This window comes from Mus caroli, chromosome 5 (genome assembly GCF_900094665.2).
Source record: "Mus caroli chromosome 5, CAROLI_EIJ_v1.1, whole genome shotgun sequence".
Classification (NCBI taxonomy): Eukaryota; Metazoa; Chordata; class Mammalia; order Rodentia; family Muridae; genus Mus; species Mus caroli.
The window spans coordinates 62,307,306-62,334,759 of NC_034574.1; the positions used below are offsets into that span (position 1 = coordinate 62,307,306).

Below are 27,454 nucleotides of genomic sequence, written 5' to 3' on the forward strand. Positions count from 1 at the left end.
GAGAGTACTTCCATAAGTCTTCTCCTCTTGTTGAAATAATTCCAAACATGGGCTTGGTCTATTTTGTGGGTAACATAGATTTTCTTATTATAACAATAATACTGCATATTTCTTGGGGGCTTAATGAGATTATCCTTAGCTATGACTAACAGCATTGGAGATATGGAATATGAAGAGTTTACTTTCTGTAACCAGGCAGAAATCCCAATGGAGCAGTAGGGAAAACAAGCCACAGAAGTACAAAACTTTTGACCCCAAATTTATTCTGTCTACAAGAAATGTAGGGATGGGGGATGAAGCAGAGAATGAAGGAATTGCCAACCAACAACCAGCCCAGCTTGAGAGCCATTCCATGGGCACACCAATCCCTGAAACTACTCATGGTACTCTGTTATGTTTGCAGACAGGAGTCTAGACAAGTTGTCCTCTGCAGGGCTCCACCCAGCAGTTAGCTCAGACAGATGTAGACAACCATAGCCAAACAGTGGACAGAGTTTGGAGAACAGGAGGAAGGATTACATCCTTTAAGGGGACAGGAACTCCACAGGATAAGCAACAAAGTCAACTAAACTGGATCCTTGGGGCTCTTAAAGGCTGAACCACCAAAGATGGGCTAGACCTAGGCCTTCCTACACATATGTAGATGTGCAGCTTGGTCTTCATGTGCATCCTGAACAACTGAACTGGGGGCTGTCTTAAAACCTGTTGCCTATATGTGGTATATATTCTTCTAGCTGGACTGACTTTTCTTGCCTCAGTAGGAGAAGATGCACCTAGCTTTACAAAGACTTGATGTGCCAGGGTTGGGGGATAACCAGTGGGGCCCCCACCCACTCAGAGGAGGGGATAGGGGATATTTGGATGGGAAACTAGGAAAGGGGATAACATTTGAAATGTAAATAAAGAAAATATCTAATAAAAAAAGAAAAATGTCTGTGCTCTATTAATCAGAAGATCACAATGTATCAGCAGGCTGGCTAATTTTACTGGAGTTTTCAACAAAGTTGCTATTGTGGAAGGTTTTTTGCATTAATTAAAAAGTTGGTAAAGACTGGCTTTTACCTCAGCATGTCAGATGTAGAGAACACGTGCTTTCAGTGTGTGAGTGGCTTTGGCTGTGCACTCACATTCGCGATAGCTGCTCAGCCTGAAGAGCTGTGAAATAGAGTGAGATCCAGTCATGGTTCATTCTTCAGAGATTTAGTAGTTTGGCAGTTTGATTGGCACATTCTATCATTGTCATAACTTAAATAATTCAGTCAAAAATTTTAAAACTTGATTTGATATTTAGGGCTTTTCTCTTTTAAAGAATGAGAAGTAAGTAAAGAATTGTAAAGATTTGGGACTTCTTTGTGGCATTGTGAAAATAAATAAGCCAATGTGAAAGGAAAAAAAAAGAAAATGTACTTTAATATAAAATTGTAGAAGAAGAAGTGGAGGAGGAAGAAAAGAGAGAAAAGAAAAAAGAGAGGGGAAGAGTAACTGAAATCCCACATATCTAGTGGAAGGAAAGATGTTCTGTCAGGAAAAAGAGCACCTTCAACAAAGGGTGCTGATCTAACTGGATACCAGCATGCAGAAAAATGCAGATAGGTCCATATCTATCACCCTGTAAAAACTCATGTCTAAGTGTATCAAAGACCTCAATATACAACCTGATGCACCAAATCTGAAAGAACAGAAAGTGGGGAATACTCTTGAACTCATTGGCATAGGAGACAAAACACCAGTCACCCAAGCACTAAGATTAACCTTTAACAACTGGGACCTCATGAAATAAAATGCATGTATAAAGCATCACCATCATAAGGAAAAAATCAACCTAAACCAAACCAAACAACCAACCAAACAATAAAAACAAACACAAAACCCCAGCAGCCTATAGAATAGCAAAAAGTCTTTACTAAACCAATACCTGAAAGAGGGATGATATCTAAAATAGATAAAGAACTCAAAAAAACTACATATCAGGAACCAAATAATTAAATTAAAAATCAGGTACAGACTTCAATGGAGGATTCTCAACAGAACTTCTGATATCCAAGAAGCATTTAAAAAACTGTACATCATCCTTAGCCATCAGAGGATAAGCCATTCAAAACGACTCAGATTTCATCTTACCCCTGTCAAAATGATTAAAATCAAAGACACAGTGGAAGCAGTTGTTCAACTATGTTCATAGCAGCTTTATTCATAATACCTAAAAACTAGAAACAGCCCAGAATGGGGAAAAAAGAATGTGGTACATTTACACAATGAAGTATTATGCAGGTAATAAAACCAATGACAAAATAGAAATTTGCAGGCAAATGGAGGGAACTGGAAGAGATCATCATGAGTGAGGTAACCCAAACCCAGAAAGACAAACATAGTCTGTAGTCACTTATAACTGGATGTTAACTACAAAGCAATGGATAACCATACTACAATTCAGATTCAGAGGCTAAGTAGCAAGAGGGTTCAAAGAGGGAATGTGTGAATCTCACATAGAAGAGAAAACAATTGACGTGAGGGTGGGTGGAGAGAGGGGACTGCATGGTGGTAGAGGGTGTTTAGGGGAGCAAGTGGGATAGAGGTAGGGGAGGACAAAGGTGAGAGAACTTGGAGAGACAACTGAAGTCAGAATCATCTCTGGGATGATCTAGAAACCCAGGGCAATGGGAACTCCAAGGAATTTATCAAGGTGACCTTAGCTAAGACACCTAGTAATGAGGCATACTGAGCATGAACCTGCCATCTCCTGTAACCAGGAAAGACTTCCAGTGGAGGGATTCAAACACCAACCCAGCTGCAAAACCCTTAACATACAATTTGTCCTGCCTGCATGATAAGCTGAGGCATGAGAGTAGCAAACCAAAGACTGGTTGAGTTTGAGACTCATGCCACGAGAGGGAGCCCACCCCTGACACTGCCAAAAGGATCAGGAACTAGAGGCTAGAGAAAGCCCTGGAACTGCCCCAGCACTTCTTTCAGATTGGGTCTAAGTCACTTTGCTACTGTAGCTTGCCTGTCTGAGATCCTCTGAGGCCAGAAGCTGCAGTCTCTGGCATTAGTGCCTCATCTTAAAACAGCAGGGAATTCAGTAATGGATTAATGGATTAATGGATTAATTGCTAGAGCCTATTCCCTCTTGTCCAGCTGCCTCTTTCTTGCCAGGCTAGGGGTAAGTTTGAAACAATAAACATCTATTGAACCAGGAGAAGAGAGTCATGCATGCAGAAAGAAAAACCTTTTACCCAAGCAATAACAGGTTAAACTCAAATAAATTCATAACAGATTCATGTATATACATTCTTAAATATCCATTAGAATCAGCTCTGGCCAGTTTCCATACTATCTCATAATTACCTACTTACAATTATTCGGGGTGAAAAATGACCTTCAATCTTTATTGCAAAGCTAAAGAAAAAGCTTCTACCCTGTTACTGCTGACTGAATTAAAACCAAGTTTGTAAGAAGTTTTGTTCTCTTTAGTAGAACCAAGCCATACTTGCTATTAAGAAAAGACCTGTTCTGTCCATGGTAAGGAGAAGCTTGCCTCTTCCTTCTGTTCTTTCTGCAGCTTCCTTTTCTTCTTTACCTCTGCATTCTGCATATTGCTCTCTTATTTTTTTTAAGTTGCCTTATAGTTTCTTTTTTTCTTTTCAATTTTTTATTAGATATTTTCTTCATTTACATTTCAAATGCTATCCCAAAATTCCCCTATACCCTCCCCCTGCCCTTCTCCCCTGCCCACCCACTCCCATTTCTTGGCCCTGGTATACCTCTGTACTGGGGCATATAAAGTTTGCAAGACCAAAGGGTGTCTCTTCCCAGTGATGGCCGACTAGGCCTTCTTCTGATACATATGCAGCTAGATACACGAGCTCTGGGGGTACTGGTTAGTTCATATTGATGTTCCAACTATAAGATTGCACACCCCTTCATTTCCTTGGGTACTTTCTCTAGCTCCTCCACTGGGCGCCTTGTGTTCCATTCAATAGATGACTGTGAGCATCCACTTCTGTATTTGCCAGGCACTGGCATAGTTTCACATGATATGGCTATATCAGGGTTCGTCCTTTCAGCAAAATCTTACTGGCATGTGCAATAGTTTCTGTATTTGGTGGCTGATTATGGGATGGATCTCTGGGTAGGGTAGTCTCTTTATGGTCCATCCTTTCATCTTAGATCCAAACTTTGTCTCTGTTACTCCTTCCATGGGTATTTTGTTCCCTATTCTAAGGAGGAATGAAGTATCCACAAGTTGGTCTTCCTTCTTCTTGATTTTCTTGTGTTTTGCAATTGTATCTTGGGTATTCTAAGTTTCTGGGCTAATATTCATTTACACAATGGAGTATTACCCAGGTATTAAAAACAATGAATTTATGAAATTCTTGGGCAAATGGATTTATCTGGAGGATATCATCCTGAGTGAGGTAACCCAATCACAAAAGAAGTCACTTGATATTCCTTATAGTTTCTAAGTTATAGCAATGTACCTTATCCTTCTAATCTTGCTCTCTCCTCCTGCTCTGATGTGACAATGTTCTCATTCCTAATGTCTTCACTTCTAAGTTCTTCTTGAACTCATTTCTGTCTAAAAAGTTCTCCTTGAGTTCTGTCACCAGCTCTGCAGGTTCATGGAGGCTTAAAAAATGTAACTTATGTGAATAAGTTATTAATGAAGTTTTATACAGATAAACCCAGTTACTATTTTCTCTTCTGTCCTTGTACCTATAGTAAATCTTTAGTTTCATTTTTATGACCTTTGTTTAATGTATTTTCAATTTCTTGGATGTACTCTGAGTGGTAGATGCCTGTTTGCTATCTCAGAAGCAATTAACTCATGACACTTGAAGACTGTCAGAGTTCTCATTACAGTTTTGACAACAGAGAGGGTTTAATAATTACTATAATTTTAGGAATTCTTATACTATCATCATTAAGAATGAAGAAATCATCAATTTGTCTATATAACATCACTACAAGATAGTACATCTTTGTTGTTCTGCAGAGAGCTGCTCAAAAGGGTGAGCTAATACCTAGTGATTGTTATATATTTAATAATAACAGGAAAGCATATTAAAAGCAGTAATCCTTCCTAAAATTAAATTCTCATGGGCCTTGACTAAAGAAGCAAATCTATTGTAGATTTTAATCCAGGACAGACCCATTTTAGGAAGATCACGGGCTAGTTTTAGCTTCTCCCTGATGGCTCCTAACAGAATAGCCAAGAAGAACAAGTTAGAATCAAACAGAAATAGAAAAAAAACAGTCAGTGAAATGATTCCTAATGCTTTTCTGCTATACTTAGATTGGTGTCTAGACCAATTGCCATCAGATAGGCTTCATCCAGAAATTGATGGAAACAGATGCTGAAACCCACAGCCAAACATCTGGTGGTTCTTCGGGAATCTAGCAATAGAAAGAAGGAAGGAGTAGTCAGAGGGTTCAAGAACACCAAAAGGAAACCCACAGAATCAACTACTCTGGGCACATATGGCTCACAGAGATTGAACTATCACCCGAAGAACCTTCATGGGCCTTACATAGGCCCCCAACCCCTGCATATATGTTATATTTGTGTAGCTTGGTTTTGTGGGACTCATAACAGTTTTAGTAGGAATTGTCTCTGAGACTGTTTATTGTCTTTGGGTCCCTTTCTGGGTTGCCTTGTCTTGTCTCAATAGAAGATGAGGTGCACAATTTTACTGCACATTGCTATGCCAAGGCTGATAGAAGTCTGTAAACAGAGGAGGAGTATATAAAAGTCAACAGTGGAGATGGGTAGTGTGGGAGGGACTGGGAGGAGAATGGGAGGGGAAACTGCAATCAGGATGTAAAATAAATAAAGTAAAATAATGTAAAAATTGAGAGGCTAACATAGTAGTTAATGCAGCTAAGGTAAACACAATGAGGGTCTGAACAGTTGGGATAGATTTTTTATGGACTCTTGGGTTACTTCTTCCTAAAGGCTACTGTATCATTCTGTTTTCTAGCCTGTCTTCTGCATTAGAACACCATGCATAACGAACATATGGGATGGAACTAATCCACTACAGCAATAGATATTAAAGAGGGACCAATCAAATGACAATAAAAGCAATTATTAATTATTATTATTATGCTCTCTGTTATCACCATGCTTTTGCAATTTAAAGCAGCAATATTGCAATATACTACCCAAAATATTCTGTAAATCCAAGCTCTAACTTGGTTTTTGTTTGTTTGGTTTTGTTGTTGATGATGATGTTGCATGAATTGATTGGTTTCCATTTAGTGTAAAGGTACTTTAACATTCCTAAGCATATAGATATCAAATAAATGTACCTACTGTGCTAAAAATTCAATTTCAAAAATTGCTATTTGAGTTGACTTGAGTCGTACATATACACACACACACACACATACACTTGCTCTAATGTATAATAGAAGTTATTGTGCTTTATATCCCACTCTTGATATTTGTCCAGGGACAGACAAATGTCAAAGAGTCTTCTTTCATCTATAAATTGAGTAGTTTCCACGTTGCCAGCTCCCAGTTCCATAATGTGAAGTAAGAAGCAAACTGTGAAATGACCACCCTGGTTATTTCCTGTGTCTGTATTATTCCTAGATTTCTTGAATGCCTTTTTTGTGGACTTTTATAGTCAGAAAAGACAAGACTTTTGAAAACTAAACTGAAAATCTACTCAAAACTCTCTTCTAGAACAGTGAACATCAGTATTGACTCATCTCTTTCCTTGTTTGGTATTTGGGGTTTCACTGGAGGCTACAAGGCATTTCAACCACATCCCTGCAGAAGGAAACCATCTCAGGAGAACTCAGCAGCTGCTTCAGGCTTTGCATTTTTGAGCTCAATTTCACATCCCAATCCTTTGGAAAGGAAGCCATATAAACCACTTTTAGGCTATCTTACCTCTGATACTTTATGTCACGTTTTTCTTTACTAAAACAGTCCTAGATGTAGCCACTTCATTTGCTTCCTTGTATGCCTACTCAAGGTGAGTCAAGTTCTAGCCTCTGCTGAGAGAGAAATTGATTAAAAGAATCAGGCTTTTAGCCTCTTCCTAAAGGAAAGGGGTGATAACTGACTCCTGTGAATGTGCTGCTGGCATGCCAAACAAGTGCTTTCAATACGGTTATGTCCGGAAAAACAAAAAACAAAAACAAAACAAAACAAAAATACAACAAAAAACAAAAACACAAAACAATTAAGATACAGTAGTTTTCATCCCATGGTCTAGAAATCTCTTATTCTATTTTATCAAAAAGGAATGTAGACTTGTTCACCACTCTCTAAGGAGGCAGAGATAAGTGGAACAGAGAACACACTCTTTTTTTTTTTTTTTAATCAAATGCACATGCTTCTCTTTTAAATTAGATATCTTCTTCATTTACATTTCAAATGCTATCACAAAAGTCCCCTATACCCTCCCCCCTGCCCTGCTCCCATAGCCACTCACTCCCACTTCTTGGCCCTGGCTTTCCCCTGTACTGGGGCATATAAAGTTTGCTAGATCAAGGGGCTTCTCTTCCCAATGATGGCTGACTAGGCCATCTTCTGATACATATGCAGCTAGCGACATGAGTTTTGGGGTACTGGTTAGTTCATATTGTTGTTCCACCTATAGGTTTGCAGACCTCTTCAGCTCTTGGGTATTTTCTCTAGCTCCTCCATTGGGTACCCTGTGAGAACTTATTGAATTCTTTCTATTAGAATTCTACTTGAGCTAGTTTATTAAGAAACACACAGAAGGTGTAAGGAAGTTTTCAATCATGGTCCTTACCATTTGTTTCTGGACTTTGTTTTATAGGGAATCACTGTGGATCTTACACTGTATGATTTTGGTCAGCTGGCTTCTACTTATGTTGAAATATGAAGTTATATGGAGGAAATTAGAATGTAGAAGGAAATTATGAGGGTTGAGTAATTTCCCCTCTGTCTTTGCTTGGGTTCTTTCTTTAGAAGTGAGTGATTCATTAAAGGCTATACTTCTTATTAATTTGCTTGTCACTCTGTATTTTAAATTTACTATTTGATAGTGATAGCTACTTAATTTATAGGATAACCATTTTTGTTTGGTTTTCTTTCCAGATCAATGAAAAATAGCCATATACTTATATAAATTATATTCTAGAGAACTTATTGTAATTTTGATTGTGTGTGTGTGTGTACTCTCTGTATGTATACTTACGTGAGTCGGCACATAGAGAATAGGTATGTATGGAAGCCAAAGCTTTATATTAGATATCTCACTCAGCTTTCTCCACCATGCATATTGAAGAGATCACTCTCACCTGAGCCCAGATGTTTTAGAATCAGCTTGCTTAACTAGCTCACTTGATCCTTCCTAGATGTCAAGGTCTGAACTCTGGCCATCATGTTTGCACAACAAGCTCTTTACCTGCTGAGCCAGCTCCCCAACCCTCTGAAATCAGCCTTATAACACTTTAACCCTTTTATTACCCATCAAATACATAAAGGTTAAGTGAAAGATGATAGATGGGAAGCCTGGAAACCTGAGAGTCTCCATACCTGACCTCCATGCATGTTTTGCATGTACATCAAACCACACTGAAAACTGCCAACTTCCTGAAATTATAAGCAGAAATTGAAAGAAGAGACATTCCCAAATCTTGACAGTTAACTGAAAGTTAATCATGTCTTAGGTGTCTTTTTTGGTGCTGGGTAGATACTACTTTATATAATTGTACTATGAAAATCAAATACTACCCACAAATAAATGCAGTTTTTTTTTTTTAAAGTTGGTGTTTTTAAATGATGGTGTTTATATTCTCTGTCTGCTTGAATAGAGGACGTTGCAAGTACCACCCACTCCCTCTCTAACTCACCACAAGAAACTGGAAGTCATTTTTGAGGATATTTTTACCTCTCTCAGCCTATTTGTCTTAGCTAGACTTCATGATGTTTTGTATTTATTTCTGTGAAGAGTCTGAAGCATAATTGTGTGGCTTTTGATCAAGATGTGCCTGTCCCCACATACCGGGGAAGAAAACACTTTTCATCAAGAGTGACCTTTTAGTACGCTGTTGACATTTTTGTCTCTTGCTTTGTAAGAGATAACTTCACAATTTATTGTGGAGAAGCCTTTCAATCTGGTTGTCAGTGATAATAAAATTTTAGTGTAATATCAAATGAGCTCTTTGTTCTTTTGTGAACTGAGGGTTTATAAAGCAACAAACAATGATCTGGATTTCCACCTCAATTTGAAATATGTTTAATCTTTCCAACATTTGAATTTATCAACCGATCTGTAATATGGTCTTTTTAAATGAACATCAAAGATAATAAAAAATATTTTTAAAAGAAAAGTCAGAAGAAATTAAGGAATTCTAAGTCATTTTCCATTTTTTAATAAACACATAAAGCTCTTTGCCATTTCTTTCAATTATTTTGATTAACATGATAATGGGATCTTTTAAATAATTATACCAGTTTCACAGCCAGATGTAAAAAGACTCATTTCACAGAAATAATCATGACTAGCATTGATAGATGGATGTTGATGCTGTAACATAACAGAATAAGGCATATTTACACCATCTTAACATACAGAAACACCATACATCTACACAAAAGAACCACAGGTCTGGAACAAAAAAGTTCAATTCCTAGACAGTTTACAATTACAGGCTTTGCCTGAAACTTTATATATATATATATTTGTTTATGTATATATATTTGCTTTATTTTTAATATTTTTCTTTCAAAGCAACAAACAATTCTTCCCTATTTCTTGTGATTTATTTGTAACATTGTGTTCATGCAAAAAAATAATACTTGTTTTATTGCATTAACATTTAAACAGTTGTATATTTGGGTCCTAAAACCATCATTTACGTTTTTATTTCATATCGTTTCATCCACATTCTTGTCTGAATTGGTATGATATGATGCCATGTTGTTTTGTGAATTACAGAATGTCAAACATGTCCAGTCAACCACAGTTCAAAAATCAAGATTCTAAGTTTCTTGATCATGCACATTATACGTTCATTATTACAAAATGGCTTGAATCAGATAGATACACCATTTTGACACACGTTTATTGGTTTCATTTTTAAAATTATGTTTCTAAAAACAACAATAAAAGTAATGAAAAAAATACTGTCCCACATCCACTGTTCACAAAAGGAAAGAGCAGCAAGAATTCACACCAGCCATCAGTTAGGCGGTGACATTGTAGTAAACGTTGAATGCCATCATAACACTCCCAGAACATCATCATTACTACAACCCATATTTTTGGAGCAGTTCAGATTGCCACTGGCGTTTGCGCTCTGGAAAACAATCTGGAATGTGGATTTTTTTAAAATCCTGAATACACTTTTTCATTTCTTCTTCTACACTTAGCTTCTCACAGACCTTCTTTTTGGAGAGATTTGTTTCTCGGGACTTGCTGATGAGTGACTGAAAGAGTTCACTGTTTCTGCGCTTGTCGGGTGGTGGCATCCACTGAACAGGTGCTTTCCTGGAGGGTCTATCCAAGGTTAAGGTGTTAGGCTGATGAGCTGCAGCCTGCTGAGTGTTGACTGGGTTGTCCTGTGGAGTGCTGGCCTCTGAGTGGCTATCACAGCTGGATGTGGAGAGCTCATTGCAGGAAGTCCCACTCTCACTTCCTTTGTCTGTGACTTTGTCGCGTTTCCTGTCTTCATGTTCTTGCTTGGGTGACACTATTTTCTGAGGTGGTCCTGAAAGAGAGAAGAAGGAAATGGTAGAAAGATATTGAATTGCCAGTTCTAGCTAGAACAATTAGACAACAAAAGGAGATCAAGGGGATACAGATTGGAAATAGTCAGAGTATGACTATTTGTGGATGATATGATAGTATACATACGCAACCTCCAGAATTCCACCAGAGAAATCCTACAGCTGATAAACAACTTTAGCAAAGTGGTTGGATATAAAGTTAACTCCAAAAAATCAGTAGCCTTCCTTTCCACAAATGATAAACAGGTTGAGGAAGAAATTAGGAAACAATACTCTTTACAATAGTCACTTATAGTATAAAATACCTTGGTATAACTTGTAACAATCAAGTGAAATATCTGTATGACAAGAAATTCAAATTGCTGAAAAAAAAAATCAAAGAAGACTTCAAAAGATTGAAAGATCTTCCATGCTCATGGATTGGTATGATTAACATAGTGAAAAGGGCCATCTTACCAAAAGCAATCTACAGATTCAGTGCATTCCCCATCAAAATTCTAACACAGTTCTTCATAGATATAGAAAGAGCAATTCTCAACTTCGTATTGAAAACCAAAAACAAAACAAAACAACAACAACAACAACAACAACAACAACAACAAAACCTAGGGTAGCCAAAACAAGTCTCAACAATAAAAGAACTTCTGGGGAAATCACTGTTCCTGACCTCAAGCTGTACTACAAAGAAATAGTGATTAATAACTGCATGGCATTGGTCTAGAAACAGACAGGTCAATCAGTGGAATAGAATGGAAGACCCAGAAATAAACCCACATGCCTATGGATAATTTATCTTTGACAAAGAAGCCAAAAACATACAGTGGAAAAAAAGAAAACATCTTCAATGAATAGTGCTGGTTTAACTGGTAGTCTGTATGTAGAAGAATGAAAATAGATCCATAGTTATCACCCTGCACAAAGCTCAAGTCCAAGTGGATTAAGGACCTCAACATAAAACCAGATATAATGAATCTAATAGAAGAGAAAGTAGGAAAGAGCCTTGAACTCATTGGCACATGGGGAAATCTTCTGAATAGAACTCCAATGGCTCCGGCTCTAAGATCAAGGATTGATAAATGAAACCTCATGAAACTGTATTTTCTATTTTAAGTTAAGAATATCTACCTGAAGAAAGTGTTCCTCTATCCTGTATGTGTGAGGTTGGATAACAACATTTGTCCTGTACATGCAAACAGGCAGAAAGCCACTTACTACTTACATCAGAATTATTTGAGAGTTCTATTTAGTGACCTTTCAATAAAAGATCATGAATCTTTTGCAGAAAGGAAGGGCTTTGTTCATTTAGTTTCTGACTCCTAAAGCTGGGAATGAAAAACAGAAGAAACTACACACAAACAGTCCTCCAGTCTTGGATATGCATCTCTAGAAGAAGCTATGATGGTTTGAGGACAACCACAGTCTTACATGCAAATGTGAAAACCACAGTCCTGAATGCTGCTCTTTGCATAATTATTTTTTCCACTACAGAACAGGAAATAGCATTGCTAACTTTTGTAAGGCAGTGGACTCAGCCCCATGTATGATCACATTGTTCCTGCTGTCTGCCCAGTAGAAACTAATTTAAACAGATCCTCAAATTCTTTATCCTGTTCTTTGCCTGTTTTGTTGGAGAACTATGAAGTTGCTAAGCAACGTATAGTTTTAATATTATGATGACTGTATGTAGCTAATAGAGAATACTCCTTCAAAATATGGGGATTTCAACTAGCAAAGCTATTTGCGGTAAGCTAAATAACAGGACAATTTCAAAAAAATGTCCATTTCCCAAAAAGTATGCAATATCATTCAATAAATGTTAAAGGGTGGTACTAGTCCTAGTCCTACAGTTGAGTCAAGGAAAATAAAATATGCATCCTCTTAAGAATAAGCTGTTAAAATATTTAAAATAACTATCATGAAAATTATAATTTGAACTGCATTCTAAATGTGCTTTAGTCACAGATAAGTGTAGCTCTCACCCTAGTCAAGGAGACTTTAGTTTGAAACAGATAGAGGTCATTACAGAAAGACACAACTGTCCAAAATGCAGAGAAAAGTGACTGTGGGTATCTAGCCCCAAATAATACACCAACAACTCAAGCCCTTTTTTATCATGAAATTATCTAAGTTAAAAAGATAATAAATTAAAAAGAAGGAACATTTTATCATGAATATAAATTAGTTCCTAGAGGAGAAAAACAATTTCAATTTCTGTGTACTTTATAGAATAACAAATACAAGTACAACTTTCTATAAACTCAATGAAATTTAGTCCTAGAAGAACATTATCAGCATATTCATTTTAATATACATATTTTTATTCTTCAAACATAGGCAAGAGAATGCTAAGGTTGCATAATATATTCAATGTGGTTTTACACTCTAGTTCAGCAATGTCCAAACTTTGTCTTCTCTGACTACATTTTTAAATTTGGGAGACTGAATTTCTTCTGTTTGGATTTCTTCAAGTTTTTGCAAGGGATCAATATGTATGAAGTATTTTGATTGACTCCTGCATGTTCAAATACTAATTGTTATTGCTCAGAATATCTAACCCTGGGCTGTTGAAGATGGAAATGGAACACTATTATGTATTTTAAATTGACTTTATGGACTGAGGAATCCAAATATTTTCATTGTAATTCTGACTGCACATATTAAATATGCATAGATGAATAGATCCGTAGTTTCAATGTCTTTGATCCAAAATTTTAGTTTTAACTATTGCAATAAAATGAAAATGGTAATACCTACTCACATGGCCATAGTAAAATTTAAATGTGTAGGTAATATACATGTTAGGTGTTTGTAACCCTTAACATATGTAAAATATTTTTAAAACTATTATTAGTTCAGAGTCTAGATTCATTTATCATTACAATTATAATTAAATTTATGTTCAAGAAGGAATTATTTAGGGAAATGAAAGCCCCCTCATCAGTTTTCCAAAAATGTGAATTCAAGGCAACTGTAGAACTAGGCACATGACTCAGTAGCAATGTGCTGCTTAGAAAGTGAATACCTGTGTTTGAGCACTGGCACCACATAAATAGAAGTAACAAAAACAATAAAAATTTTGTATCAAGCGAATAGAATGGAAGATATCACAATAGCCCCAAATTTGTTAAACAGCAAAAATAAGCTTTGGATGAATTCCATTTGGAATTTCTTATATTGCAATAAAAAGGAAGAAAATAGTAACTTTCTCAGCCATTTGGGAAGAGAGTATAGTATAAAAATTAAATGTCAGTTCTTGTATCTGACAAGATGCATGTAAGCTCTGTAAAGTAATGTGGAGAGTCTTGGTCATAAGACTACACTACCGTCCTTTTTAATACAGAGGTGTTTATATATGACATCTGTGTATAGCTTCACGCCTTACAAATTGTATTTTAATCTCTTTCCATGCTTAGTGATGATTGAAAATACTGGATATGTAAAATTTCTCTGCAGCAGATGTAATTCCCAGAAGGAAAATTACCTTTTAAAGGTGCTAAATTCAATTGTATGTGAGTGGTTATGTGGTGCTTGAACAGAAAGAGCAACACGTCTTAAGTTTTGTAAGTATTAAGCAGTGGCATAAAAGATGGGAAAAGCAAAGGATTGTGATTCCACAAAGCCTTGTCGAATATCCATATGTATGGTGGAATAATTATGTAGAGGAAACTCAAAAATGTACCTGATTCCTGACAATGGTCCTATTATCATTTAGTCTGAACTTTTCTGCTAGATGAATACAAATGTAACTGAAGCTTAAATACTGCATGCACAGATATGAAAAACTATAATGTTATTGAATCAGATGAAGAAACAGAAAACATTTCTTATGGATTGCTTAAGTTCCAATTCTGCATTTAAGCTTCACATAGGAAAGGCATTGATCTTCAAGAAAAAGACTATTTAAATCAAGAAAAAGTAGTGTATATTATGGGAAATGAAAGCGTTTCTGTCTATTTTTGCTATTCTTATTGGAATTGCCACATTTATGGCTGAAGAAGAATTAAGATAAAGAAACCCCAATATTGTTTGATAAAGCTTCATGAGTTATATTATTGTATATTTACCTAAAATGATATATAATGTTTATAATACTTAATATATTGAATATAATTTTAAGTAAAGCTATAATATTCAAGCTGACAATTTCCCCACAAGAGCAACACTTTTTCAGGGTAGTCCATGTGACTGGCAAAACAAGATATTTCCCTGGGATGCCTCTTAGAGGTTAAGGATAAATCTCGATTGCTGAAGATATTGTATACTTAGGATGAACTCAGGTCATTTGAAATGCATCTGACTTGGAAAAAAAACCTCCTTCCTGTGGTCCTGATGTCATAATAGCAGAAAACATTATGACAGCTGCGAAATATGTGAAACAGTCAATAGGTCTATCCACCCATGATACCTATGAACCACAAAACTGATCAGGATGGCAAAATATCCTTAAGTAAAGTGCAATAATGGCACACATTTCTTGGTGGTAACCAATAGTTGTCTTATTGGAATTAAGGTCTGCCCAACAGGAATAAAAGCATAGCTTTTATTAGAAATACCCAAGTACAAAGGGATAGTGGAGTTCTGGATCTTAAAACAGATCCTAATACGGCTACTTTACTAGACTACCATAATTCTGAATTACATTCTAAAACATATCCTTACAACCACAGATAAGTGTAGTCCTCACCCTTCATCAAAGAAACTTCCTTTTTATAGCAAATTGAAATCATTAAAGGTAACAATTGGATGTAATTCAGAGATCAATGAATTACAGAGAACCCAGCCTCTATGACTACCTGTTTAACACAATTCCTGACGCTAATGCAGGGAATGTGTTAGAAGAGGGTCAGAAAGATTTAAGAACCACAGAATTAGAAAATCTACACTGAGGCTGTATATCCTAAAAACGGCTGACAAAAGCAATAGACATACTAACATGGAAAGGTGAGAGTTCCATCACTAGACAAAGAAATGCAGAAATTTAGTGACTGCTGATAGAGGGAGAATTTGGTAATTATAGGAATGATCCCCTGTTTATTGAATATAATATAATACAGTCATCCCTAAACTGTATATGCACAAACAACATAAACAGACTCAGTAAGTTTATGTGTCTGTGTATGTGTGTGTGTGTGTGTGAGAGAGAGAGAGAGAGAGAGAGAGAGACAGAGAGACAGAGAGACAGAGAGACAGAGAGACAGAGAGACAGAGAGACAGAGAGACAGAGACAGAGACAGAGAGAGAGGTGCAGAGAACAAAGGCAACTCTAGGAAAGAAGGAATAAAGGAGAGAAGGAAGGAAAAGGAACGGCATAATTAAAGCAGAAATTAGTACTTCCTGCATTTTCATATGGGCATGTTCCTTACTAGCTTACTCTTCTAAATATCCCAGTAATTGTTTATTATGTTTTATTTATACTGTATCTTCTACTACAAAATACAGATACCATAGAGACAGAAACTGTGCCTTTTTGTGTTTCTTCTGCTTCTTGTTCAAAGGGATTGCTTCACAAAAGTCTTGAAGTGATCTTCCTGCCTCTGATCTTGTATGGTATGCAAACTGACATTACCATTCATCTGGCAGCTTGTATTTGCCACTTGGTATGTTATTAAGGATTTTCCTAGCTGACCACAAAGTCATATGCTAATCATGTCTCCATGTTTGAGACAAAATACTCTAGATAACTATGAGGATGAAACATTTATTTTTGTTCACCATTTCAACTGTTTGCATCAATGATCAAAAGGCTCCATTACTTGGATCCCAGGCAAAGGCAAAAACTTAGGGTAGAGGGGAGCTGAGTAAGCCCTCATTTCATGGCAGTGGATGTGTTTAGTTCATGACATCCAGGGTGTAGAAGACAGACAAAAGATAGGACCCCAGCATCTGCACAGATATGATCGCAATGATTTAAAATTTCTCAATAAAGTTAGCCAACTTTCTAAAGATTTTAAATCCAGCCAGTATTGCAGTCTGGGGACCTATATTTTAGCATATGAACTTTTAGCAAACTTTTACTCTCTAAACTACAGCATGTTAACAGAATTGTCCCATGATCCTTCCATAAAAATTTAGGACTCCACAGTTACACACTGTGGGAGTGTGTGTGTACCCTGCCTCCCCAAAGGAATTATTATTTTATAAATACACGAACTGTCACCTGTTTCTCTCAGTTTCACTCAGGTAGTTCAGAAAATTTATTTGTGTGATCACTAAAACTACTACTAAACTACATAAGAAAATTCCATATAACATTTTGATAAGAGAATATATTTTTTAATGCAGCATGTATTAAAGGAAGCCTCTAATAGTGATCTTTTCTTCTATTTTTTATTGTAAATAGTTATTTTCATAAAATACATTCTGATTTTAGTGTCCTCTCCTCTAACTCCTCCAATCTTATTGCTTTATTCTTAAGGACTCAAAGTCCACTAGACATGTGGCATACACTGGCCTGATCTACATAATAAAGTCCAAGACTGCCAGAGCTATATAGAGATCTTCTGTTTCAAAACCAAATAAACAAATAAAAAAAATAAGAAAGGTTCAAAGCCTATTTCAAATACTGCTTTCAGACTAAAACCTTTTCACAGTTGGATGAATATTTTTCTCTTAATGACCCACATGTAGTTGGTTTAAGTTCATATCAAAGTACTAGTTTTGTTTTGTTTTAAATAATAGTTTTCCTGTGTTCATAGATTTTCCTGTTTCAGATTGGATCCTGTTTTGTCTCAGCATACACACACCACATACACATTGTACACATACACTTAACACAGACCGAGTACATACATACAAACTTTTGCTACCCTCATAAACTACACACACACACACACACACACACACACACACACACACACACACCACAAGCATGCGTGTGCACACATCGTATTCCTAGTTACTTAGGAGAAGAAATTATTTCTTCAGTAATTCCTGAAGCACAGTTCAAGTAATAGTTACAAAATACTATAAAAACACATATGGGCTGATTTATTTTTAAAGATATTTTATTTTGTTTCATGGGTATAAACTTAAAAATATATACAAAAAAAGGCTCAAATAATATGACAGGAGTGAGAAAATACCCGGGGAACTCAGTGAAACCAATCTCTGGTGGTTTCCATAAAGAAACTATCGCAATTTGTACCTGGTGAACACATCACAGGGAAGAATGTTTATTAGTTTATTTAAGAGAAATAAGTATTTAAAGAACATACAAAATTAGGAAATGGTTTTCTCTACTCTGCACGTGAATATTCTATGACACTTCCATAGTTTCTGCTGTGTGTGTCTAGAAAAAAATGTGTTGAATCAATCTATCCACCCAGAGACCATATCATCTGGAAAATTGGTAGAAAGACCTCACCAGGGTCCTATATTGAAGAATGATCTTCACACTGCACCCATGGAAGCTAAGATTCTATGCTTTATTACCACTCTGGTGCTTAAAACAAACTAACAAACAACAGAAACAGCACTGCTCAGGTTCCTTTGAGATCTTTTAATTAAGACTATGGAACCCTTCAGTTTTCTCTATTTGAATCAGCCATTCCTTATTTAGATGTTGGTGTATTTTTCATGTATCACATTAGCCACCTCCTTCTAATGACCTCCTCTTAACTGACACAGCACAAGGCTAGAATGATTTATCTGTTTTTGAAATTTGTGAACAAAAGCCTATGCTTTCTTGTTCCACATCTATAAAACTAGCATCGTAACACCTACAAGATCCTTGGCAAGGATTAATGAGACGTCTTGACAACATCTCTGATTGCTTGGGGGCTGCGGTGGATAGAGAAGATGCTCTATAAATAAGGGTGGAAGTTGTTCATATGGTGTGTTATATATAACAAATTTATATGAACATAAAACAGTGGTGGTATAAATTATGTTTGTCCCTTATACAAAATCAAACAACTGCTTCAAGTCTAATGAAAAGTATATTTTTATTATGACATTTTCATAAATGTATATCACTCTTCTTTAGCTCATAGTCAACTTTTCTGCCATCACCCCAGACTATCTATCCCTCAACTTTTTGATATCCCCCCTCTCTTCCTCTCTCTCTTCCTCTCCTTCTCCCCCTCTCTGTGTGGGCAGGGGGTTCAATCTTGAGCCCCATTCCTGAGGACCTGTATATCTTATTTCCAGGGACACTGTATATCAATGGCCAGGGCTCATTCACAGAATGAGAATGGATGGCCAGGGAGCACCCCAGTCTCTTGTTCATTCCTGGAAGATTACACATGTGCACCATGACACCTGACTTTGAAATTGTGTGGTGGAATCTAGCTCCAGTCCTCATGGTATTGCATAGCAAGGACTATAAAGACTGAGTTCTGAGTTCTTCCCAGCTTTGAAATATGGCTCTTGATGTAAACAGATTTAGAGGAGGCCAGATGGTAAAGCCTACCTGCAATTACAACATTTGTGCAGCAGGGCAGGGGGATTGCTCATTCCAAGCCCATCAGTACACAGCTAGTACAAGGCCTGTCAGAGATTCACAGGCAGACACTTTTGGAAAGACAATAGCAACATAATCAAATATGTGAAAAAGAAAGAAAGACACCAACAACAGACCAAGACTTAGATTCAAGAGGCAGAATAATTGCCAGGAAAAAGGCAGAGCTTGGGGAATTTTTATCTGCCAGATCTCGGCAGATCTAGAGTGCTCATTTGGCAATAAATGGTTTCAAGTATTTCCAGTAATGTGCAATGATACAACTTTTTGTAGTTGCCTTGCCATTTTATGTGAGTGCTGCCTCCTTTCCCTTTGAGATTTATAAGTGTCTCTTACGGAAGTCATTTGGTGCATACTCACAAGCCTGAATGGGAAACAAAAGCATGCATGCACACAGCAGAGTTTAATTTCACTTTGTGGTGCAATAAAAACAAGTGTTCATCTTTGAAAATAGCAAAACTGTGCTCACAGTAGAAGTGCTGATACCTACTAGCTAGATCTTTAGAAAGTCAATCTGCTACCCTGTTTCAGAAGGATGAAAAATGTGGTATCAGTCTGCTAGGATTGTTTTCTGTCAGAATATCAATGAGGAAGACATATACATTGAGTCAATGTAGCTGCAACAGGGAGAGATGTGATGAGAGACAGAGATGAAAGAGACATTCAAGAGAGACAGAGAACGAGAGTGTTTATAAGGAATAATTTTAATTTAGTGGTAAAAATGGCATTTTTACTTTTGTCTTGCAGTCCTGAGGATAGATCCCAGGACTTTATACACACCAGATAAGTTCTCTACCACTGAAGTTGTGATTTATATACATAATGTATGCTTATTCAGTCATAAAGAAGAGGGAATGTCATATTCATAAAAATTACTATAACTGGAAATTATCAGGTTAGACTAGCTAAAAGCCAAATATATCATTCTTTTTCACTAGTGGGTCCTCAATTTCTGTAGGTACAGAAAATTATATATTTATATAGGGCATTAAAGGAGAAGCAAAACTCTTTAGTTAAATGGGGTGGGGCTGATAGAAAAGGAAGTGGAGGAAAATGACAGGGAGAAGCTATGGTATAAGTGTTGTCAAAGCATATTTTATACCTTTATACCTGCATAAAAGAGTCCTTGTGGAACCTTGTACTATATATAAACTAAAAACAAAACCAAACAAAAAATAAAAATAACAGTTTCCTAAGACAAGAGAGGAGACTGTTCAGTGTCACTTTTTTTTGTGACAAAAGTCTTTGCAGACATAATAAAAAATTTGCAGTGGTGGAAATATACTGGATTATTTTGCTTAGACCCTTAAATCAATGAAAGATTTCTTTCCAATAGGTAAGAAGAGGAATATTAGCTCACAAAGAAGGACGGGTCAGAATGTGAGCTGGAAGGCTAAGACAAGGATCATTCCACCACAAATAAAAAGCATGGTTGTCACCATAGGCTGGGAGGAGCCAGCACTCCTCTCCCCCAACGCTTATGCAAGAGCAGAGACTTTTTGATGTCACTTTAATCTCTGTGAAAGTGACTGTAGACCTCAGAACTCCAATTATTCTAGAGAATGCATTTATTTTTCTGTGAAGTTCCCACATTTTCAGCGGTTTTAGAAACTAACCTAAGTCCAGTTGAGTGCCTGTGTCCTACTAGACACTGAATTATCTCATCCTATTCGTGTAAGCATGGTTAAATCATTAATGCCAGAATACAATGGATTTGATTATAGAGCCTCAGTTTCTCTGTTATATACTTTCTTGCCAAATCTTTGATGGTGTCATCCTCTTTCCGTGTAAGCACATCCCATAGAGATATGGGCAATATATATTACTGCAAACTATTAACTTTTGGGAATATCCTTGAAGGTAGAAAAAAACTTGCATCTACTTCCCATGGATACTATCTTCATCTTTCAGGGAAATTTTTGTTGACTGCTTCATTCTTTACACTAAAGGCCTTTCTTTGATATTTTTTAAATGATTGCAATACCTATTCTGTGTTTTCCAATTCATATATATATATATATGTATATATATATATATATATATATATATAACCATATGGATAAGGTTGAATTGTCTCTTTACATCATATCTAATCAAATAATATGCTTTCCTTCTCTTTCTGCAAATGAACACAGCAGACCACATACTCAAATACACATAAGAAACACACAATCTAATATAGGAGTAATCACATAATAACACTTCTATAGCTGACACCCCACATCCCTATAGCCCCTTGTTCATTGCTATTCTATTTCATGTTTTTATTTTCTTGCCTTCTCTTATACTTTAAAATTTGTTTGGTAAATATTATGGTTATTTTTCATTTATTTGTATTCATTTTTTAAAATTATGTGAATATATGTTTAGTGCAAAGTTGAGGAGAGTATGTGCTCAGGCAGGACCGGAGCAGGAATGAAAATTCCTGGAGCTAGACTTACAGGTGGTTATGAATTGCCTGACCTGGAAGCTGGGACTCAAACCCAGACCCTCTGCAGTAGCAGAATAGGATTCAAAACCACTGATGCATCTCCTGAGCCTTATATTCTGTTCCATTCCAACCAGTTCTTCTATCTATAATTTTCTTTTTTCAAAAACAAAATCATCATAATCAAGTATACAATCATGTACTTAGGAAATGAATTATTTTAAATCCTTCTTATATGAGGTTTCCATTGACACATGAAGCTCTCTGATTGCATCCTTTACAAATACTTCTTCCATTGCACGTTGGTCTTTCCTACAGCTATAATTCCCATCAACACACTGAATTTACTGCAAGGAATCCTACTCTTACAAATGCATTCATTTCCCTTCTCTGTTTTCTGTTATTCAAAAACCAAGATCCAAAGCAGGGAAATGGCTTTTAAAGAATGTACGAGAATGTACCTGTTCTCAGATACCTTCATTTCTTTTTGGAAAAAAAAATCTGCATTTCTTAAGTACATAGACAGCATACTCTGTAATCCAGTCTCCATTTAAAATCAAAACTTACTTTTTAGTACTTTCATCCACTATTCAGTACAAATTGGAAGAATTAGTATTAACTCATATGTCATCAATTATCCACCATGGGATACAAAGTTGATCCCTCTTTTAAACTATACTAATCTGCGTGAAATAAGCTCTTCACTGGCTCTCCACCCTCCCTCACTTCTGTGTGTGTAAGAATATGCTTGGGGCTCTGTGTACTTACTTTATTTAAGAGAGTAAAATGCCAGGCTACAGTAGAAGTAGATTTATTATCTGCACTGAGCCATTTACAATAACTTACTTAGCTAGCTTCATGATCTATTGCATGGGCACAGGTGAGGAAGCAAGTAATTATGGTTGCTCAAGACTGGGAAGTTTATGGGATGTATTAAACTGCTCATGAGGAGAAGGAAAGAGGAGGTCTTTACAGCTCTGTACAAAGAGCATTCAGATATGAACGAATCTAATTGAATCCCTGAGACATTGAAGAAGATCTGAACAGGAACCTCTATAATGTTAGAATGTTAGGGCAACCAGGTCACTAATTCTTTAGCTTCCATCTGTATGATGAGTAAATATGGACTATAGAAAATATAAATATAGCTGGTAATACATGTCAGTGCTTGTGAGGTACTACTCAATGTTTAAATACAGAGGGGTGCTCTCTCTATTTCTACCTCTCTCCCTCCTTTTTACCCTCTCTTCCTCCTCCCTCCCTCTCCTTTCTCTCTCTCTCTCTCTCTCTCTCTCTCTCTGTGAGTGTCTCTCCCTCTCTCCCTCTCTGTGTGTATACATGCACATATGTGTGCATGCAAAATATATGCGTAAAATAAAATTTCCAAACCTACAAATAATAATGAAGTATAAGTGGAACCCTTCTTCCAGAAACAAGGTAAGTGATGTGTTGTTATATACATCAAGAGAGAATGCTAATGTAATATTTAATGCATAAATTAACACTTGAAAGAATGATATTCTTAAGTTAATATTTATAAATGTTGGAGAACTATGGCATATGACAGACATAAGAGTATAATCTATATGTATTTTTCAGCATATTATGAGAGTAATATACTGAAATAAAAGAAAAATTTATCACCATTGTGCATCATGAGTAATGGGGTCATGAATGCCCATTTCTTATGCCTTAGTGGATTTTTAACAACCTTATTATTACTGTTTTTCAACCTAGTCTCAACTTGTCTTTTCATTCATTCTTGTGTTTTAGTGGAAAGGGTGTGTTTCATCTGTGTTATTTTTTTTTCAGGACTATTCTACTTTGTTCATATTTTACCTCGTAAGTTGAGATATTATAACAGTAATATCATGCCTCATGTGTATTACAAAGTTTTCCATTTATATTCTCAGATGCTTGGAATAGAAGGCAACATATATAGATTTTCCCATGGCACAGAGATTAGCTTAAGTTACAGTATTGCTGAATTTCTACTAAAATCTCAGGACTCTTTACTGAACTCTTTGAACTAATCCTGAGAATGGTGCTAGGAACATGATTTTTAAAAAATCAACCCAAAACGTGGTCACCCGTATGCATCATGCTCTGAAGGAATAAGTCAAGAGGTCTGTCTATGACAAGTTGGGAGTTAAGTGTCTAACGGTGCTGAAGAATTTGTGTTCATTAAAGGTTGTTTACAGTAGAGCATTTTAAATCATACGTGAAGGTAAAACAGTGTGCATTTCAAAACATGTCTTTGTTTCTAACTCATTAACTCTTCTATTATTGTGGTCCAGCCACTTTAAGCCACCAATTAATCTTAAATTGTTTTCTTTTTTCCCCTTTCAAAACAAAGACTGAGGTTGCATCATCTTCTGAAGAGACTATTCTAAGTAACTCACCAATAATTCGGACTATTTTCAATTAATAAGATAGGCCCAGAATAAGACGCCACACCACTAAGATGTAAGGGGAAAACATATTATTGGTAATATGAATCCTACAAAAGTTTTAGAGAGAGATCCAGAAAGCAAATTAGCTTTCAAAAGACTTAAACAACACAGTAGAACAGAGAAGAAGTCATGGCATTATTAGGCCTCTGACTTCTCAAGAACTGTGCTCTCTGCTATTCCAAGTTAATTTGTATGGCAGGCACATTTAAGATGCACCTTTCACTGATATGCACATCGTGATTGGAAGGGTTCTGACATATGGGCAGCAGTTTCTGTAAGAGCTCCCACAACTTAATTTAATAATGAGTAGATTCTGCCCCTGTCAAGCTGCCTTCAACTTCTCCTGTCACTTCATAATGCACTTTAGTTCAAAATTAATATTTCAAAAACAGCAGCAGTGTCTCTCTTCTAACACTGAAGCAAAAAAATTTAAGAGGGACACAGTGAAATGCTGTTCATGAAACCATTTCAAGATGAAGATAGAGTTTTAAATCTTCCTTGTAATTACACCTAAATTGCTACATCAAAAATTTACATTGGAAGTCTGAAATCCTGATGGAAACCCATATTCAGTTACCAGATGTACAAGGGTCAGTCACTCATTAATAACAGATTTTTAAAAAAAAATATGAAGCATTAGTAGCAGAATTCTCTCTTGGTATAATTCACATTGTAAATATCTCCATGAAATGTCAAAGAAACAAGATTCATAAGAACCCACTTCTAGCACAGTCTTAATGTAATTTAATGAAATGAATCAGTAATTTCCACTTATTTTTCATGATACAAAACGTCTTAAAATAATAATGTGCTTTTTAATCAAATATATATATATATTTCCTTATTATAGATGAAACATATCTACAATGAGGAATTAAGCTAGAGCAATAATTAGCTATTTAAAATGACTCATATTACTAATTAATTATAATTAAAATTTACAATATAATTATCTTAGTGTAATTGTAACTATATTGACATTACCGAGTTATAAAGGAATTTTTAATTAAAGCATTAATTAAGGAATCATACTCATTCCTTTGAGTGTTTAACATTTGAATTTGTTTATAATGTGCAAATGAATCTACAAGGTCAAAGACAAAGGTCAAACAGAAAACAGAGAAGACTATGATTTTATAGATCAAAAACAAAAGAAAAATTGTTTATGTGCTGTTATTGATTTTTCTGTGCTCATTTAGTCCTTTTGATTTCTATAAAAATGAGATAGAGATACTAGAAAAATATAATTAAAATCTCTATTATGATATGCCCAAGTTGTTCACCAGTCAATGCTACAAATATTACTTTATAATCTAGTTTTGACTGATACATGTTTTAGTTAAAATATTACATTTTGTCAACTACATCTTCAAGAACTCAAAGTAATTAAAGGAATAAATGATAAATACATGGTACCTTTATTGGTGCTATGTGCTTTTAGAACATGACCAGGGAATGGGGCATTATGCTTATAGTTTTATAAGATTAATGAATTCAATTTGCAATCTCATGATCTGGTCTAGAAGGGACAAGAAAATGGATGGAGTTGGCCAGATGACAAAGAATTTCTTTCATTGTCTCATCTCCATAACAAAAACTCTTTAAAAATGTTTTCCAGAGGATGAAAGCAGGGGGTGGGGATAAGAAATTAAATGTGATGGAGGGATGAGAGGGAAAACAAACCCATCTCCATTATCAACCTGACTAGATGTAAAAGTATCACAGAAATATATCTCTGGGTATGTCTTTGAGGATGTTCTCAGAAATGTTTAATCAATGAGCAAGGACATACCCTGAAGATGGTGACACCATCCCGCATCAAGGTTCTGGACTAAACTAAAAAGAAGACTGTTACCAGAGCATCATCCCTCCCTCTCAGCTTCCCAACAAGAGGACAAAAATGAATGCCTGCTAGTGATCAGGTCCTGACACCAACTCTTTCTTGCCATGATGGACTGTACCCTCAAACCATGAGCCAAAAGGTTCCCTTCTTCCTTAAGATTCCTTAAGGAATCTGTCATGTCTTCTGTCAAGCAAGGAAAACAAGGAACACAACGTCCAAACAATGTAAGGCGCAGAGCAGGGCCAGATCAGGTGTATAGTATGTTTGTGCTTGGATATGAATCATCCTGATCTGAGCAGAGAAGGTTGGGGAGTTAATAAACAGTGCAGTGCTGTGCAATCGTGCAATAGCAATGCCATTTTTAAGGCGAGGCGATGACATATTAGAACAAGAAAGAAATGAAAATTAATAGACACGTTCAGAGTTGAGAGGAATATGGCCATAGCAGTCACCATGTTTAGGTTTCCAGCCATCATAAACAATGGACTGGATGAAACTAGCATATTGAAGAATGATTGGAATGAATAATAAGTATATAGGAAAGTAAAACAAAACATAGTTCTAGTCTTTCAAAAGAAGAAACACCTTGATGCCCGAAATCTCATGTTGATTGTTCTTTTTACTGCTCTGTGACTTGCCTTTGAAAACAGGGTTTATGTTTTAAAAAGTCTAATCCTTAATAATTGACTGGATGGCCAGCTGGCTCTGAGTACTTCTTGGTTTCCACCATCCCAGCATTGGGTTTTCAATGTTCATGACCATGACTGGCTGCCTTGTTTTAATTTGATTCTGTAAATGTGAACTCATGCTTGCGTGGTAATTGTGTACCCAATTTTCTGACTGAAAATCATCTCCCAGTCCAACGTTGTCACTTTAATTTTTCTCTGTCTGAATGTTGTGTTAGAACACTCAACACAAGACTCTGGTATCAAGATGCACATGTGTAAACCATGCACACATGAGCATATGAACATGAACAAACACACAGACACATACACACACACATACACACACATACACATACACTCACATACACATACACATACACATACACACACACATACACATACACAGACATGCATACACACATACACAAACACATACACATACACACACATTTACATACACACACATACACATACATACACATACACATACATACACATACACACATACATACACACACATACATATACATACACACACACATACACACACATACAGACATACACATACACACACACATACACATATGCATACACATACACACATACACACACATACACACACATACACACACATACACATACACACACATACACATACATCCACATACACACACATACATACACACACATACATACACATACACACACACATACACATACATCCACATACACACACATACATATACACACATACATACACATACACACACATACACATACACACACACATACATACATATACACACACATACACGTACACACACATACACATACACACACATACACATACACACACATATACATACACACACATACACACATACACA

The 27,454-nt window shown here is 36.1% G+C and overlaps 1 protein-coding gene across 1 annotated transcript in view; it reads right to left on the bottom strand.

The window, feature by feature from the left end:
* Positions 1-9,192: 9,192 nt before the first annotated feature.
* Positions 9,193-27,454, bottom strand: part of Kctd8 (potassium channel tetramerization domain containing 8) — a 231,210-nt gene continuing 212,948 nt past the window's right edge. The window contains exon 2 of the mRNA XM_021163334.2: positions 9,193-10,698. Coding sequence (XP_021018993.1) covers positions 10,238-10,698 — 461 coding nt within the window. The 3' untranslated portion in view covers positions 9,193-10,237. The remainder of the gene's footprint in view (positions 10,699-27,454) is intronic.